At 54.0% G+C, this 13,947-nt stretch overlaps 5 protein-coding genes across 5 annotated transcripts; 2 read left to right on the top strand and 3 right to left on the bottom strand.

Annotated features, from left to right (window-relative positions):
- Positions 1 to 743: 743 nt before the first annotated feature.
- Positions 744 to 4,262, bottom strand: VDBG_07851 (HIR1; the record flags this gene model as incomplete). The annotated part of the gene is made up of 3 exons (XM_003001546.1): positions 744 to 1,100; positions 1,155 to 3,878; positions 3,935 to 4,262. The coding sequence occupies 3 exons, from the start codon at positions 4,260 to 4,262 to the stop codon at positions 988 to 990; spliced, it is 3,165 nt and encodes a 1,054-aa protein (XP_003001592.1).
- An 871-nt stretch (positions 4,263 to 5,133) lies between these two features.
- Positions 5,134 to 5,717, bottom strand: VDBG_07850 (guanyl-specific ribonuclease F1; the record flags this gene model as incomplete). The annotated part of the gene is made up of 3 exons (XM_003001545.1): positions 5,134 to 5,196; positions 5,314 to 5,611; positions 5,698 to 5,717. 3 exons carry the CDS (start codon positions 5,715 to 5,717, stop codon positions 5,134 to 5,136), a joined length of 381 nt encoding a protein of 126 aa, XP_003001591.1.
- Positions 5,718 to 7,575: 1,858 nt separating this feature from the next.
- Positions 7,576 to 8,475, top strand: VDBG_07849 (predicted protein; the record flags this gene model as incomplete). The annotated part of the gene is made up of 1 exon (XM_003001544.1): positions 7,576 to 8,475. The coding sequence occupies one exon, from the start codon at positions 7,576 to 7,578 to the stop codon at positions 8,473 to 8,475; it is 900 nt and encodes a 299-aa protein (XP_003001590.1).
- Positions 8,476 to 9,287: 812 nt separating this feature from the next.
- VDBG_07848 (conserved hypothetical protein) lies at positions 9,288 to 9,953 on the top strand (the record flags this gene model as incomplete). Its single annotated transcript, XM_003001543.1, has 1 exon — positions 9,288 to 9,953. The coding sequence occupies one exon, from the start codon at positions 9,288 to 9,290 to the stop codon at positions 9,951 to 9,953; it is 666 nt and encodes a 221-aa protein (XP_003001589.1).
- A 48-nt stretch (positions 9,954 to 10,001) lies between these two features.
- On the bottom strand, positions 10,002 to 13,027 carry VDBG_07847 (abhydrolase domain-containing protein; the record flags this gene model as incomplete). Its single annotated transcript, XM_003001542.1, has 7 exons — positions 10,002 to 10,054; positions 10,150 to 10,623; positions 10,675 to 10,784; positions 10,868 to 11,092; positions 11,372 to 11,416; positions 11,711 to 11,788; positions 11,940 to 13,027. The coding sequence occupies 7 exons, from the start codon at positions 13,025 to 13,027 to the stop codon at positions 10,002 to 10,004; spliced, it is 2,073 nt and encodes a 690-aa protein (XP_003001588.1).
- Positions 13,028 to 13,947: the final 920 nt, after the last annotated feature.

Genomic DNA, 13,947 nt, shown 5'->3' with positions numbered 1-13,947 from the left:
GCTGTAGAAGGTGGGGAATACAGGAGCCATGAAGCACCAAGAGAAAAATGGCGGTGGTCGAAATAAAAAAAAAGTTTTGAAATATATGGGTCCTTTAAAAAATAGGGGAGATAGAGGGAGACGCGGAGGCCCCGGGAGAGGGGGGGGGGAGCTCGGGCAGGCCTGGGTCTGGGGTTGGTGGTCACGGGGTTTTTGTTTTGTTTCGTTTTGTTTTGTGTTGGGGAAGTCTGTCCGGTGAGATTTGACGGGGTTTGGACCCGATGAGATGTTGACCTTGGAGATTGCGGGATGCGAGATCTCGCATGCTTCATGGCTTCGGAGGGAGCCCATGACATGGGCAAGGTTGGTGACCGAGACTTCGGTGGCTCCATTTGTGAGTGGATCATGATCTCTGCTGCTGCGCACTGCAACTTCATGATACTCTGGTTCTGCACTACGGCCGAGCTGTGTTGCTCCTTGAGTAATCACTGTGCCATAGGGATCTCTTATCAACCATCATGTTCAGCTTGTGCATTGGGCAAACATCTATGCTGTTTACCTTATCAACTGGGATTGTAACCGCACATTAAACAACCGGAGGGTTTTGAAATAAGGAAGGTTGACCTGGGCCCAACCAAAACATCTGTATCGCGTATCCTTCAAGGGGCAAAATGATGCCGTGCTCACCACGTATATTTCACCATGTCGAGGATCAGGTAACGCATGCAGTGGGTGAGAACGTTCCAATCTGGCAGCGAGACCATTGTAAACGCTTCACTTAGCACGGCGAAATTATGATGGCTAAGCAGGTAAGCCATACAACACGCAGCGATGGCTTCAAACCCCCACGCAAGAACAAAGACCACCAGACAGTCACCTGGGAGCTGCCCCGAACCAGTACGCCAACTCCGGCTACCGTAGACCCATTCCCAACCGCGTTATATAATACAACGACGACATGACACATTCGCTGTAATCGATACATCAACAACAAATGCCCGTACTTGCCTACGCTTCAACATCCATGGCACCGTCCTCATCATCGACGTCATCTTCGGTCTGAGTTAGGTCCAGTACACGAGCATATTGCACCGTCAGGCGCTGAAGCTCTCGGAATTTACCTAGAAATAGTACGTTAGTGAATGCCTGCACATGCATCATGAGAATGAGCTTACCCAGAATCATCACGACGCCCTTCAGCAGCTCTTTTCGGTCCCACCCGCAAATTTCATTCTCCTGGCTGAACCACCCCTTGGCCTTGGTCTCTTGGACCTTTTTGTCTTTAAGGATGCCACCGAGCAGGCTGTTCAGAAGCTCCTCGACCTTGAGCCGAAGGCCTTCGGCGCCGATTCGCTTGGCGTACATGAAGAGGTATAGACGGAATTCGTCCCTGGCACCCATCTGCAGTGAGGCGGCAATTCGGTTCTCGAGATGCGCAATGCTCACGGTACTTTCAAAGTCCTCAAAGCCGTCCCGTGTCAGGAGCGTCTTGACGATACGCTGCAGGGTGTATGCTCTGCCCTTGAGCAGGAACTCGTTGGTGGTGTGACGCTCCAAGTGCGGAATAATGCCAGCGGAAACCGTTGCCGCGCTGGAGTCTTTGTCTTTGGGTGCTGTGACGGGCCCAACTGCGGTCGACTGCAGCGCGCTGATGGAAGAGTCGTTGGAGTTCCAGTACTGGGAGCCGACGGCCCACCAAGCCTCGCTGATGCGTTGCCATGTGTACATCTCGCGGGCGTAATAGTATCCATCTCCGTTTGTCAGCGTAACAACGATGTGTCCTGTCGAGTTGAGAGCTGCTGAGGTGACGCCGGGGCCAGGCGTAGCGGCGTTGAGGTTTAGGGTGGTTGTCGCGAGCTCCAAGATGGGACCTAGAGACACGGGAGGATGTGGTGAAGACTGGCTCTCGATGTTCCAAACGTAACAGAGACCGACCGCATTGATGCATAGTAGCCAGTGCTCGCGACTCTCGAGTATGACAGGCTGGGCCTCGGTGACGATGGCATTCACCAATCTTCGGCCAGCAGGGGTCCAGATGTACACGCTACCATCTTCGCAGGCAGCAGCCCAAAAGTGCTTGTTGCCAGTGACGAGGATGACAGCCCTAGAGAGATAGTCCTGCCATAGAAGGGTGCCACGCTTCGTGGCTGTGATTTGCGATGGATCCTTGATCTGCACAGGATTGCGGGCTTCGAGAACAATGTTCTCCGGAACCTTAGCAGCGTCTTCGACAGTTGTCTCGCTCAGCAGTACACCTCGCTCCATTGGCCGCACGATATGTGACCGAACTTTTGGAACAGCAAGCCGTATCTGAGCAAAGGTGATGGATGGATTCAAAACAGCTGGTCGGAGGAACTCGGGAGTTGGCGCGATACCGTGAGGTGCTTGGACCATGGCCGCAGGTTCAACACCATCGACACCATTCACCACAATGGGCGTTGGCCCCGTTGCCTGGCGCTTGGCAAAAGGGTCGTCTCCTTCTTGCGGCTCCATCTCGATAGCTTTCCTCTTGTTGCCGAGCAGCATGGCGGCGATGCCACCTCGCGGCAAGCCATCAACGGGTTTGCCAAGGTCGAGTATTGACAAGGGCGCGTCATTCTGCGACGCCTTAGCCGTGGAAGTTGACCCGACGAGCTGTGTTTGAGGCATCGACATCTGCCCAGTACCTGATGACGAGACCAACAGTGGCGCAACCCGTTTCTTGCCGTCTTTGCCCACGGTGACTCGAGACTTCAGTTCCTTCACACGTTCAGCTGTCTTATCGGCGCTTTCTTCGGGTTTCTCTTTCTCTTTCTCCTTGTCCGCCTCAGGCTCTTTCTCATTTTCTTTCTCCTTCTCCTTCTCGGGTTCAGTATGCCCATTGGTCGGTTTCGGCGTTGAAGTATTAGTACCGTTGGTCTTTATGCCATTTGCAGACGGCGCTGCTGCGGCTGGAAGGTCACCCATCAAGGCGCCCATGCGGGACTCTGCCGCCTTGGACTCTCCTGCCTTGCTCTGGTTCTCCAGCTGCAGCCCTTCAACGTCCTCCGCGATGCCCATGCCCTTGCGGGAGACGCCGTATTTCTGCAGCGCCTTGTCGTTCTCCTCCGCATTCGCGACCCAACCGAGTTCGCCCGTATCGAATCGGACTGCGATAATAGCGCCGTCCAGACTTGCGGCGAAGAGGGTCTGACCATCAGGGGTCCAGGACAGGTCGGAAATAGACTTGCCGGCGAGGTCCTGCAGAATAACCACCGGCCGCGAAGTGTTGGTGTTCCAGATACTGAGGGTCTTGTCCTGGCCAGCTGATGCTATGACGGTCACCAGCGAGCCAACGTTGTCGTCTGTGATCTCGGCTGGGTTCACTGTATGAAACAGCCTGGGGGAAAACATGCAGACTTCCGTTGGACCCTCGTGGCCAATGAGGTTGATCTCACTGTCCCACCGCGTACGCTCGATAATGGCGACAGAGCTGACGGGCCCATTGACTGCGTTCGCAGCTGCAATGTGGTTGCCGTCGGGCGACCACGAGCAACGCCGAAAGTACGTCGTCAGAGGCGAACTCTTGAACGGTGCGTTGATAGTTGTTTCCACCACAAAGTTGTTCACCATGTCGTGTTGCGTCGCGTTGGGAGCGGGAGGAGTGAATCGGAAGATTTTAATGGACCTGTCGTCGCTGGCGGTTGCGAAGAACTTGTTCGCGGGGTCGAAGGTGATGCCCTTGACGTGGCTTGTGTGAACGGCAAGTGTCTTTAACTTCTCGAACGTATGGCCTGACCAGACAACGACTTTGGAGTCCAGGCCAACGGAGACGAGAATAGAAGAGTCATACGACCAGGCAATATCCTGCACGTCATTGTCGTGGCCTACGAGACGCTTGTAGGTCTTCCAATTTTCGACAGGGGGAGCATCACCGGTGCCTGCAACGACGAAGGTCAGCATGCCGTCAACAAAGGCATTGAGAAAAGCGGCGTACCAAAGGAAGCAACGGGCGGGTTCTTGTCGAGGTGATAGACACAAATCAGCTTGTCATCGGCGCCCGAAGCAAGATATCGCCCGTTTGGAGACCATCGAACGGAGTGGATGGTGCCGAGATGGTGGCTCATGTGGCAGAGCTGCCTCGGCTTGCCCACATTGTCATCGCTGTTGGTGCCATAGATGGCTTCAGTCGACCAGATCCGAACGTGGCCATCGCCTCCAGCTGTCGCGAGCCGCTTTCCGTCGGGGGAGACGTGGCAGCTGTAGACTTCGTAGTCCTTCTGCTCGCCGCTATGGCTCAGCCAGGCTGGCTTAATGACGTGCATTGTTGGGTGTACACATGAATATCGCAAAGAGTTTCGCGTTCATGTAGGTGTGTCGATGGTCGTTGCGTCGTCAATGTGATGATGGATGTGTGGTGGTGATGATTTGCCAGGGTTCACCTTTGGATTTGGGCTTGCGACAAGGAAAACGCGCCTGGATGCGACCAACTTTCTCTGCGCGGCGCGCGTTGGCCCAGTGTGCTGGGGAGGTCCGTTCAAGCTTGGCCCGATTAGATAACGTCGCGCAAGCCCCCGGTGCTGAGTCAGTGGGTGTGGCCACCAGTGGCTTATCCCAGAAGGGAGTTCAGCGGTCAAGGTTCATTGCCCCAGCATGCTTTGTTTCCAGCACCGACTAGATATCCTACGGCATGTTGATCACGACATTGGATGACAATCAAATGGCCGATCTGCCTTCATTCCCTTGCTTTCTTGTCCTTCTGGCTTTGACTATACTCGAGACAAAATCTGCCACGATGTTGTTAAGCTATACACACGACTAGTTCCTACTCGGTGAGTGGCCATGGCCCAGATTCGCATGGCGCAAAACAGACGAGGGGGGACACGATGTGATTTTATTTCCAAGTCTCTGCGTTGGAGCACAAGACTCTGGGTGGCTCATTTCACTTTAGCACCAGCAGTTTTCAAGGTCATATTCGTTTTCATTCATGCCATCATCGCGGCTCGCGAATCTCAGGCAGGACGAGTCAATCGCTGCCAATGCCCGGAAAGACGCAGTCCCTCCCCGGCGGAGTAAGGTATCAACAAGAAACCAATGGTGAGAAACAAACACGCTGTAAAGTCGCCGGCTTCATCCCTGCGCCAGCCACCTTGATATCACCAAGCTCTCACACTTCCCGAATCAACCATTCCACCCTTAACCCAGGGTGGTGCCGCTGCATCCGACAAAGTTGTTGCCGCTAGCGCCGGTGTGGGTGATCTGGCCAGCAATGGCACAGTTGCCGTTGATGATGACACGGTCAGCACCAGGGGAGCCTACACGACAAGCGCACGTTAACTGGCGATTCACAGACAACGGGTGGACATCTTGACTCACCTCCGGTGTAGACACCACTGGGACTTCAGGGGGGAACTCCCTGCCAGGGGCCTGACGCCTTGAAGTTGAAGCCCTCGTAGTTGTTTGTAGGCGGTGGGGGTAGTTGGAGGAGCCGGCCTGGGTGCCAGCGCGGACGTGCTTGCACGCGGCGTTGGCGGCGGCGTTGACCTGCGCCGTCGAGTAGTAGGTGCTGCCACAGGTCGTCGCGCGCTTCTCAATGGCGGAGCGCTCCCTCGTTGGGCGAGCCGGGCGCTGCGTGCCCCGCGCCGCCGAGAAGGGAGACAATGAGAGCCTTGACCTGCATGATGGCGACGAATAAAAGAAGAGCTGCTTGACAGAGGGGGCGAGATGGAAAAAACGCTGGCGGTGATGATGTCTGCTTACGATCGAAGGCCCGGCGACATGTCCAGTTTATAGACTTTCTTTGCTTGCGCCTTTGAGGCAAGCCGCCTTCGCCTTCATCGTGGATGTCTTCACCAGAATGGCGGACCGCCTGCATTCCTTGTGTGCTCGTCCGTTTCCCCCTCCCGCGAATCGCCAGCACGACCACCGAAGCGTGTCCGCTTGGTGTACGCCTGGCGCCGGTTCGCGGTGCCGATCACCAGATCGGAATTGGAAGGTGAGCCAGGGACCTTATCACGCATGCCCAGGGCCGGCGCTGCGGTTGGCTGAACGCTCCCTGGGACGACCCTTCGATGGTTTCATCTGCAGATGCCGCGCAGCGACTTTTGACCATCTACCGATGAGACCTATTGGGGGCCACATTTCGGCGGGAAGATCTTCTTTTGGGTGGTGTTACCGGCACCCATTGTGATCGCCAGGGACACCCCAATTGCCTTCTGCCGGCCGTCTCCGCCTCCAACCCCGCAATCTGAGGTTCCCCCAGGAGTCGCGCTTCAATTGGTATCAACGGTTGACTGTCGGCATCCGCCGTAATCGGTGGTGCTGGAGCCAACGAGAGGTCGCTGAACTGCACGAGGCACGTATCTGGGGCGCGAATGGGGAAGGTAGTCCGGGGTGAGGTGACGATACCGGATCGTCGGCGCTGGTATCTCCGCCCAGCACGCTGTAGCTGCCGGCGGTATCATGCTCGTCAATTGACTGCGACAAGAATTAGGTGCCGACAGTATCAATAGCCTCCTTTTCTTCCCGGGGTTTCAAGGGTGCAAAGACGGTGGCTGGCGAAGACCTCCGAGCTCGCTGTTACCCTGGTATGCCCTCATCAGGGTTGTCCGCAGCCCGGATGTACGTGCCGCCCACAACATCAGGCCGTCTAGATCATTCAGGACTGCCGAACAAGTTGGCCAAGAATATAGCGCAAATTCCCTGCCTTGATGGACTAAGAGCTATCACAACCGAGCAGACGAGCAGGGGCTCAATGGCCCTGGTGGCTTTGATTAATCCCCGCCTGACGTCGCTGACAGCTGAAAGACGGAAGGGGCCGACGATAGCTTGCGGGCGGTATCTTGGACTACTAGGAGCGAAGCCGCCCCTGATCCCGCTTGATTTCCAGCGTTCAATATCGAAATAGTGACATGCGGTGGGTTGCAGCATGGCGATCCTTCTGAGCTGGCTCCTTCCGGAAGCGGGCCCACACGCCGGCCGGTGACTTCCTCTAGACGAAGAGGATAGAGCGCGCGCGTCTGGCGCAATACAATAGTCTTGATGTCCGGCGGCATAGAGGAATTCGGGGCGGAGTTATTCAGTCCGTGAGATTGATCAAGGGCTATGAGAGGCTACTTTTGATGATGTTCAGTCTTTCAGCTCGTCTCGAGGTCCGCACTATCTTTCTCCGGTATTTTGAATGTCCCGCATTGGACTGTACATGACAGTCATAACACCTTGTAGAGTACGTGAATGCCTCCTTTAGCTTCGCTGCCCAACACTACGAGGATGGCATTTCGAACAGATAAGGCACATAGTGTTCCTGTCCACTAGCATGGATGTTGTTGGCTGTATTTGAACCATGATGTCTGGTGTAAAGCATGCTGTGGTATTGTTCTCAACCAACCAGCAGCTCCATCTCGTGAACAGCATACCACACAGCTTACAATGCCCCGACCAGACTTTCTCGCTTCCACTTCTTGGCGAGATTGTTCCAAATGTAACACATCGGAGCTTGTCTACAGCGTTCTTGACTATTTCAGTGACGATGATCCAGGGACTATATGTGCAGAGTTGTTTCCACGAACTTGTCAGCCCAAGACCATTCTGTATCACCCATTATCAACGAATAGCCCTTTTCACCAAGCCAAATACGTCATGTATTCCCCTATCGCACAGCCGGTGCTGGAACATCGCTTCAAGCTCGCCTTTTGGGAAGAAAGCCGGGCTACTAAAACCGCTGTGCAAACTGCCAAGCGGTCCTTGCTTCGTGTCGAGGATGACTTTGCCAGGTTCACACGTACTCCCGCTCATGAAGAGGATAGGAAGAAGTACGCTGACTTGTACGCAGAGGCTGCATCTCTCGTCGAAAAAAAGGAGGGAAAGCTCCGGCATCGCCTTCGCAGGAAGCTTCGCAACGAGACGGACGAACAAGTCATTCTTCGTCACGACAAGGCAGTTGCGTTGAAATTCTACCCGAACCTCGTCAAACAGCTTGTACTGGAGCTGGATGCCATTTCTGCCTGCCAGGAAGCAGTCGAGGGAAGACAACAGCGCCTGACGTGCAACAAAAAAATTCTTGATGGCAGAGAGCTGGTCCTGACGCAAGTACGCGCGTGCCGTATCCACATCGATTGCTACATCGGTAATAAGACAGAGCTCTACAAAGAGTGGATGTCTCTCGAGAAGGAAGTTATGGACGCTATGAAAGGCAAGAATCTATGTGCACACTGCCGAAAGATGGAGAAGGAAAGGAAGAAGAAAGAAGCCGAGTCCTCCGCTTCGTGTGAAGGCCCTGTTGGCGAGAACAGTGCTGCCGTCGATCCTGTTGCAAACAGCAGCGTCACTGCTCCACCTACGGAGGCTGAGGTCCTCAAGAGACTCAAGGCCACCAGGGTTCTTTTGATGAAGGATCTCGACATATTCAACCGATTCATCGCCATCATCAAAAGTGAGGAGCAGGTTCGGGCTGCGCACGCGAAGTGGCTGCTCGGAGTTGACCTTAGGCGCATCTTCAACAGCGAGCGCATGAAAGCGGGCAAGGAACCCATGAAATAATGCGTATGGAGATCACGAGCCAGGTCGTAGGTCTTTTGTTTTGTTTTCGCGGAGGATGCTTTCATTGACAGCTCCGCCAGAATATGCTGCCTCGGACCCCTGGCGCGTGTCATTAGCTGTTACAGCCAGCTGCAAAAGAGCTTGGTGACAGCCCTCACCCAGTCATGTTTGCCTTACAGCTGCTATTTGATGGAGCTAAAAGGATAAGTGTTGAATAAACGCCGTTGATTCAACTGGGCTACATTCATAGCGCTATGAGCCCCCCAAACCTGTCCAACGTCAACAGTCTGACCGGCAACATTAGTATTTCCTTTGTACGTATGCTGTTGTTAAGTAGATGGAGAAAATTATGAATCAAACGATTCACCTATGATGCGGAAGTTATTCAAGCGCGAAATTGATGGGAAAAACGATTTGATTTTGAGTGGTTTCTTTATAAAATATGATTGCCCGTCTCATGCGTAACTCCATAGTGGACCCAAGTCAAACACTGTTTTCCATGCCAAATCAATGCATGGAAAATGACCTCGACAAAGTAACGTAACTTGAAGCAAAGTAACGTAACGGAGGGTACTTAGTTAACGTCTGCCCTTGGACAATATCGGCATAATACGAGCTTTGCCGTCGGCGCATGGAGAGAATGGCGCTGACTCATCAGCGAGCATCGGTTGCCACTCTAGCCTGCAACATCTCACTGCTTCTTCTTCCTCCACCATGCATCCCTCATCCAACTACCTACTTACCAGGCACTTCAATAGTATCCAAGATCCAATTCCACTCTTCTTCACAAAAGCAGACTGGACTTCGAAACCATGGAACGCCCGATGACCCCCGCCGTCTACCGAGATGCAGAAATTGTGTACAATTATCACCACATGAACATGCCCCTCCCTGCCAGCCCCGCCACAGCAGTATTTTGCCTCTGCAGCCTCGACGTGCGTGTCGCCGCCCGCGCCGCCCAACTCTTCCTCAACGGCGTCGCCCCACTGTTGATCTTCTCCGGAAACACGGGTGCCCTGACTGCTGGTTTGTTTGACAAGCCCGAGGCGGAGTTCTTCGCCGATATCGCACGCAGCATGGGCGTACCGGATGCTTCCATTCTTGTGGAACCCACGGCAACAAACACGGGCGAAAACGTCCGGTTCACGCGGAAACTGCTCGAGGACCGGGGGGTCAAGGTCGAGAGCTTCATATTGGTGCAGAAGCCGTACATGGAGAGAAGAACGTACGCCACGTTTCTGAAACAGTGGGGAGACGAGACGACTGGCTTCACGGTCACGTCGCCTGAAATGTCGTTTGAGGAGTATCCCGACGAAGCCAACCCGAGAGGATTGGTGACGAGCATCATGGTCGGCGACCTGGTTCGGATCCGCGAGTATCCGGCGCGAGGCTTCCAGATTGAGCAAGAGATACCGGATGAGGTCTGGAATGCCGGGCAGAGACTTATCGCTGCTGGGTACGACAAACACTTGCCTTAGTGTCGGGGGCGGTCTCTCGCTCATTCGAGTTCCCACACAAGCGGCGGTTCATTTCTCGCGGCTCGCCAGCGATTTGTTGCCGTCATCATGTCTTGGCAGCCCTTGAAAAGGAAGCGCCAGGTCCGCAGCATACCTTCGGTCACTTCCCAACCATCCGGACCCCATGGATCCGCCCACACGATCATCCCGTCTGCACCCGACCGTCCGCCAGAGAAGGTGGCGCAATAATCCGCTTGGGAATACTGCCCGAGGGCGCGTATGGCATTGTCTCGCATACGAGGCGAGGGCAGGATGTCGATCCAGGGCGGGTGCGGCGTGGTGAGTTGTAGTGATGTCGGAGCCAAAGATTCGGGGAGGGCGCGGGGGTAGGGGAAGAGGGGCATTGTTTTGTAAGGGCTGCCAACGCAGACAACGTTCGTAATGGCTAGAATGGCAATATTGGTGTGGCTCGCCCGCTTGACATTGTATTGAATGAGGGGAATGAGATGATCGGTTGATAACGGAAACTCGCTCTTGAGAGGGTCAAACGACAGGGGTTTAAAGTTGCTTGCACTCATGGCGAATATGGGCATCTCACCAGCCACAGCTGATGAGGATATTTGGCGCCCGCGTGGCTGGACATGGTACTCTTTCTTGACCATCATAGCCCGAGCCTCGGCCTTACGCTTCCCTGTGTAGATGGTCAGTTTGGAGAATGCCAAGCCATGCTAATGGGACGTACGATGAGCTCTCACGTTGAGCCGTGTCTGGCGTTTCTTCCGCTCAGCCCTGTCTTTGAGGCCAGTCCAGTCATCGTCGAGGCATTTGGCCCCCTCGAGCTGGGACATTTGACTGATAGAAACAGACATGGTGTCCAAAGTGGAGACTCATCAAAGATCTGGACGGTGAGCTGTCTTGTTTCGTGCGTCACGTACTGACAGGTACGCTCCAGTATTGCGGAAGTTGAAACGGATCCGACGTCGGATGCGGGAGCCACCCTGCCGTTAACGCTGAGCCGTGAATGATCCGACAGCTGAGCTGTAAACAGGTCTGATCTGAGGCGAGACCAGTATGGCGACGAGACAAGCGGGAAGATGGTGGACGAGATGTCGATGGCAGCGGAACGTTGATGGATGTAAGGCGAGTGCATGGGAGGAAGTCTAGAGGGGGCATTAGAGAGTATGCAGGCGGCTTACAACGCTAGACTGGATCAGGCCGAGACCCTGGTCATGCCCCATCAACCAGCTTAACGCCGACAGCATGAATAAAAGCAATACATTTGTAAGGCGGAGTTGTGTAGGAATTTTCCGGATCATTTGAAGGTCCGATTCTCGAGACTTGTGAACAGGGACGATGTGCAGCACATCGCTGATGTACTCCTGATACCATCGATCGACGCTACGTCAATGATGAAGATATCAAGGCTAGTACAAACTTACAGACTACATGTACATGCGCCATATCGCAAAGCCATCAGCAGCGTCCTGTATCTCATCGAAACTTAAATCTGAAGTATATGGCCACAGCCTTGACAACGATTTGCGATGCAATATTTACAGATCCAGCTACCTAGAGGGGCCACCTGCAGCCTTACATAGGTCTCTAACGTGCCGCACCCTTATAATAGGCTCTTGACGTCATGACATTTGTGAAAACCCTATCTAGGCTTTGTAATGCATCCTATGCTGAACCAAAGCTTTGTTGTCGTACTGTGCGTGACTTTGTATCTTGGCATACTTCATAGACTACTTTTCTCGATGTTCTCTTCTTTCACTTACGATAGCCTGAGGTTTACTCGTGACGGCTTTATCGAAAACACTTCATCCCCTCGCGAACACTGCTTATTGAAATGCACGCTGCAATTGCCAAGTAATAATTATTATGCTTCGCGAATGTTATTTCCTTGCTTCGCCAGCCTTGAAGGCTCTTAAGATGGCTAAGCTGACCACGGGATAAGACATAATCTTGTCGTGCAGGCCCCATTTCACAATTTCTTCCCTGATGAACCCCCTATTGCCCTGCTTTGTGGCAACCCAGCCACCGGCACCGAGATGCTGTTTGCTGTTCTCCTTTTCCTTCTCGAGGTCTTCAAAGCTTATTCCCATGGGCGTGGCGGCATTGACGGCATGCCAAAACACCTGCTCACTGTGGGACCACGGAATGTCATAGTCGTCCTCAGCGTGAATAATGTTGATGTGGTATCTTGCACCGTCATCGGCTAGACTTTCGACTTGGCGAATAAAGCTTGCCAGCTTATCCTTGCTGGGCCATTTGCTGAGGATGAAAGTGTTGAGGAGAGCGAGAAGACGCGGGAAGTGCGCGAGGGGATCCAGAAGTGGAATCGTGCCAGCGACTCTGTATGTAGCGGTAAGAAGCTCAACGTCGGCAAAGGGAGCCACGAGGACCATGCCAGAGAGAATTATAGGCTGCGGAAGCGCTGCCAAATATTCTGCCAAAGCAATGCCCACTGCAGTACCGAGAGATTGGCCGAAGATGACAATTCGCGAGGGAGGGATCCGTGCCTCCTTCAAGGCCCAGTTAACCAGTGTCAGAGCGTCTGTCAACAGACCCTCCTCAGAGGGCGTGCCAGTGCTGGCTCCAAATCCTCTGTAATCCATGGCCACTGTATGGATGTTGCTTGGCGATGCGGCGTACATTGCGCGGTAGCTCGCTGGTCGCCAACCAGAGCCTAGAGTGCCGGCCGCACCGTGAAGGTAGATGACCAATCGGGCGTCAGGATCATCGCGCAGGAGCTCAAATCCGAGAGTCTTTGAAATGTTGGGCGCGATGCCCGACGGCTCCTCGACGAGTCGTTGCTCGTATCTCTGGTAAAGGCCTAAGGGCAGGATATGCCAGGCGTGCAGCGTCTCCCCATCGGATGTGTCGAGGGTGAAAGGAGTGACCTGGTTATGAAGGAAACCCCATTGCTCAGGGATAGCTACATTTTGAAACCAGGTCAAGGTGACACGGTTGAGGTAAATGACTTGGTTTTGGAAGAATGGGATGGTGAGAAGACCAATGAATGTCGCATACGAAGCGAGAGATCCCGCAAGGACGTAGAAGGTAATTGCCGACGGCGAATGTGAGCTTCCCATTTTGGCTGTTTCACTTAAGGGATATGGCTGAGAAACTGATGCAACTCGATGAGAAAACAGCATTCGCGGCAAGCAGGTCGTAACAAGGATCGTTTCTCGATGGGTTGCGCCATGTCAAAGTCGAGGCCTGAAGGGCCCCCACCCACTCAGACGGCCCCCTGTGGGCCGTTTAAGGGTCCAAGTTTCAGGGGATCTGTCACCAACTCATCTGCCTGAACATACCTTCACCGAAGGTTACCTGGTGTACTTTTTTCCGCCACCGAATCAAATGGATGATCCTGGCGATACTTGATCCGGACATCGCCCTGACTTATGCTGCAGGTCAGTGGACGGGTGCACAATACTCGGTCCCAGCCATCCATGCGGAAGGCTACAACGCGTGGATAGGTCGTCTTGCCTTCTTCGCAGACATAAGCGTATTTGAGCTCAAAGCAGGCCGTGTCGAGCCCTTTCCATTGAACGCTAAGCAGCTTCACTGGCTGGTCATGAGCCGTTACGTCGAAATGCCCGGCTATCACAACGGCAGAGATATAGGACGAGTCGAAGCAGGATGGAATCGCGAAGGTCGTCACTTCGGTTCAGGTCGCTTATCCGATCGTAGAGTGCATTGGCGACGCGACACAGGGTCTCGCCGTGACCAAGCTCGAACTCAACGCGCTGGCAATCGTAATGTGTACGCTCATGATGGCTTTCGCTTGGCTGCACAAACCAACTGACGCCCGAACGCCCTTCTTCGTTTCGATATCGAAGCATATTCGAGACATCATTGACACCAGGAGTTGGCGGAGCGCGCCTCTCTTCTTTTTGGACGAAAATCGCCCTGGCTGGTCGATGAATGTGCAGCCTCTTATGAGAATGCCGGTGATACCCATTCGGCTACTCATACAGCGCATCCCAAACGACAGGTTCCCGATGAAGAA

The sequence above is a fragment of the Verticillium alfalfae genome, genomic scaffold (assembly GCF_000150825.1).
Source record: "Verticillium alfalfae VaMs.102 supercont1.11 genomic scaffold, whole genome shotgun sequence".
In the NCBI taxonomy this organism is placed as follows: domain Eukaryota; kingdom Fungi; phylum Ascomycota; class Sordariomycetes; order Glomerellales; family Plectosphaerellaceae; genus Verticillium; species Verticillium alfalfae.
The sequence above is the reverse complement of the archived record's forward strand: the minus strand, read 5'-3'. Positions and strand labels throughout refer to the sequence as shown.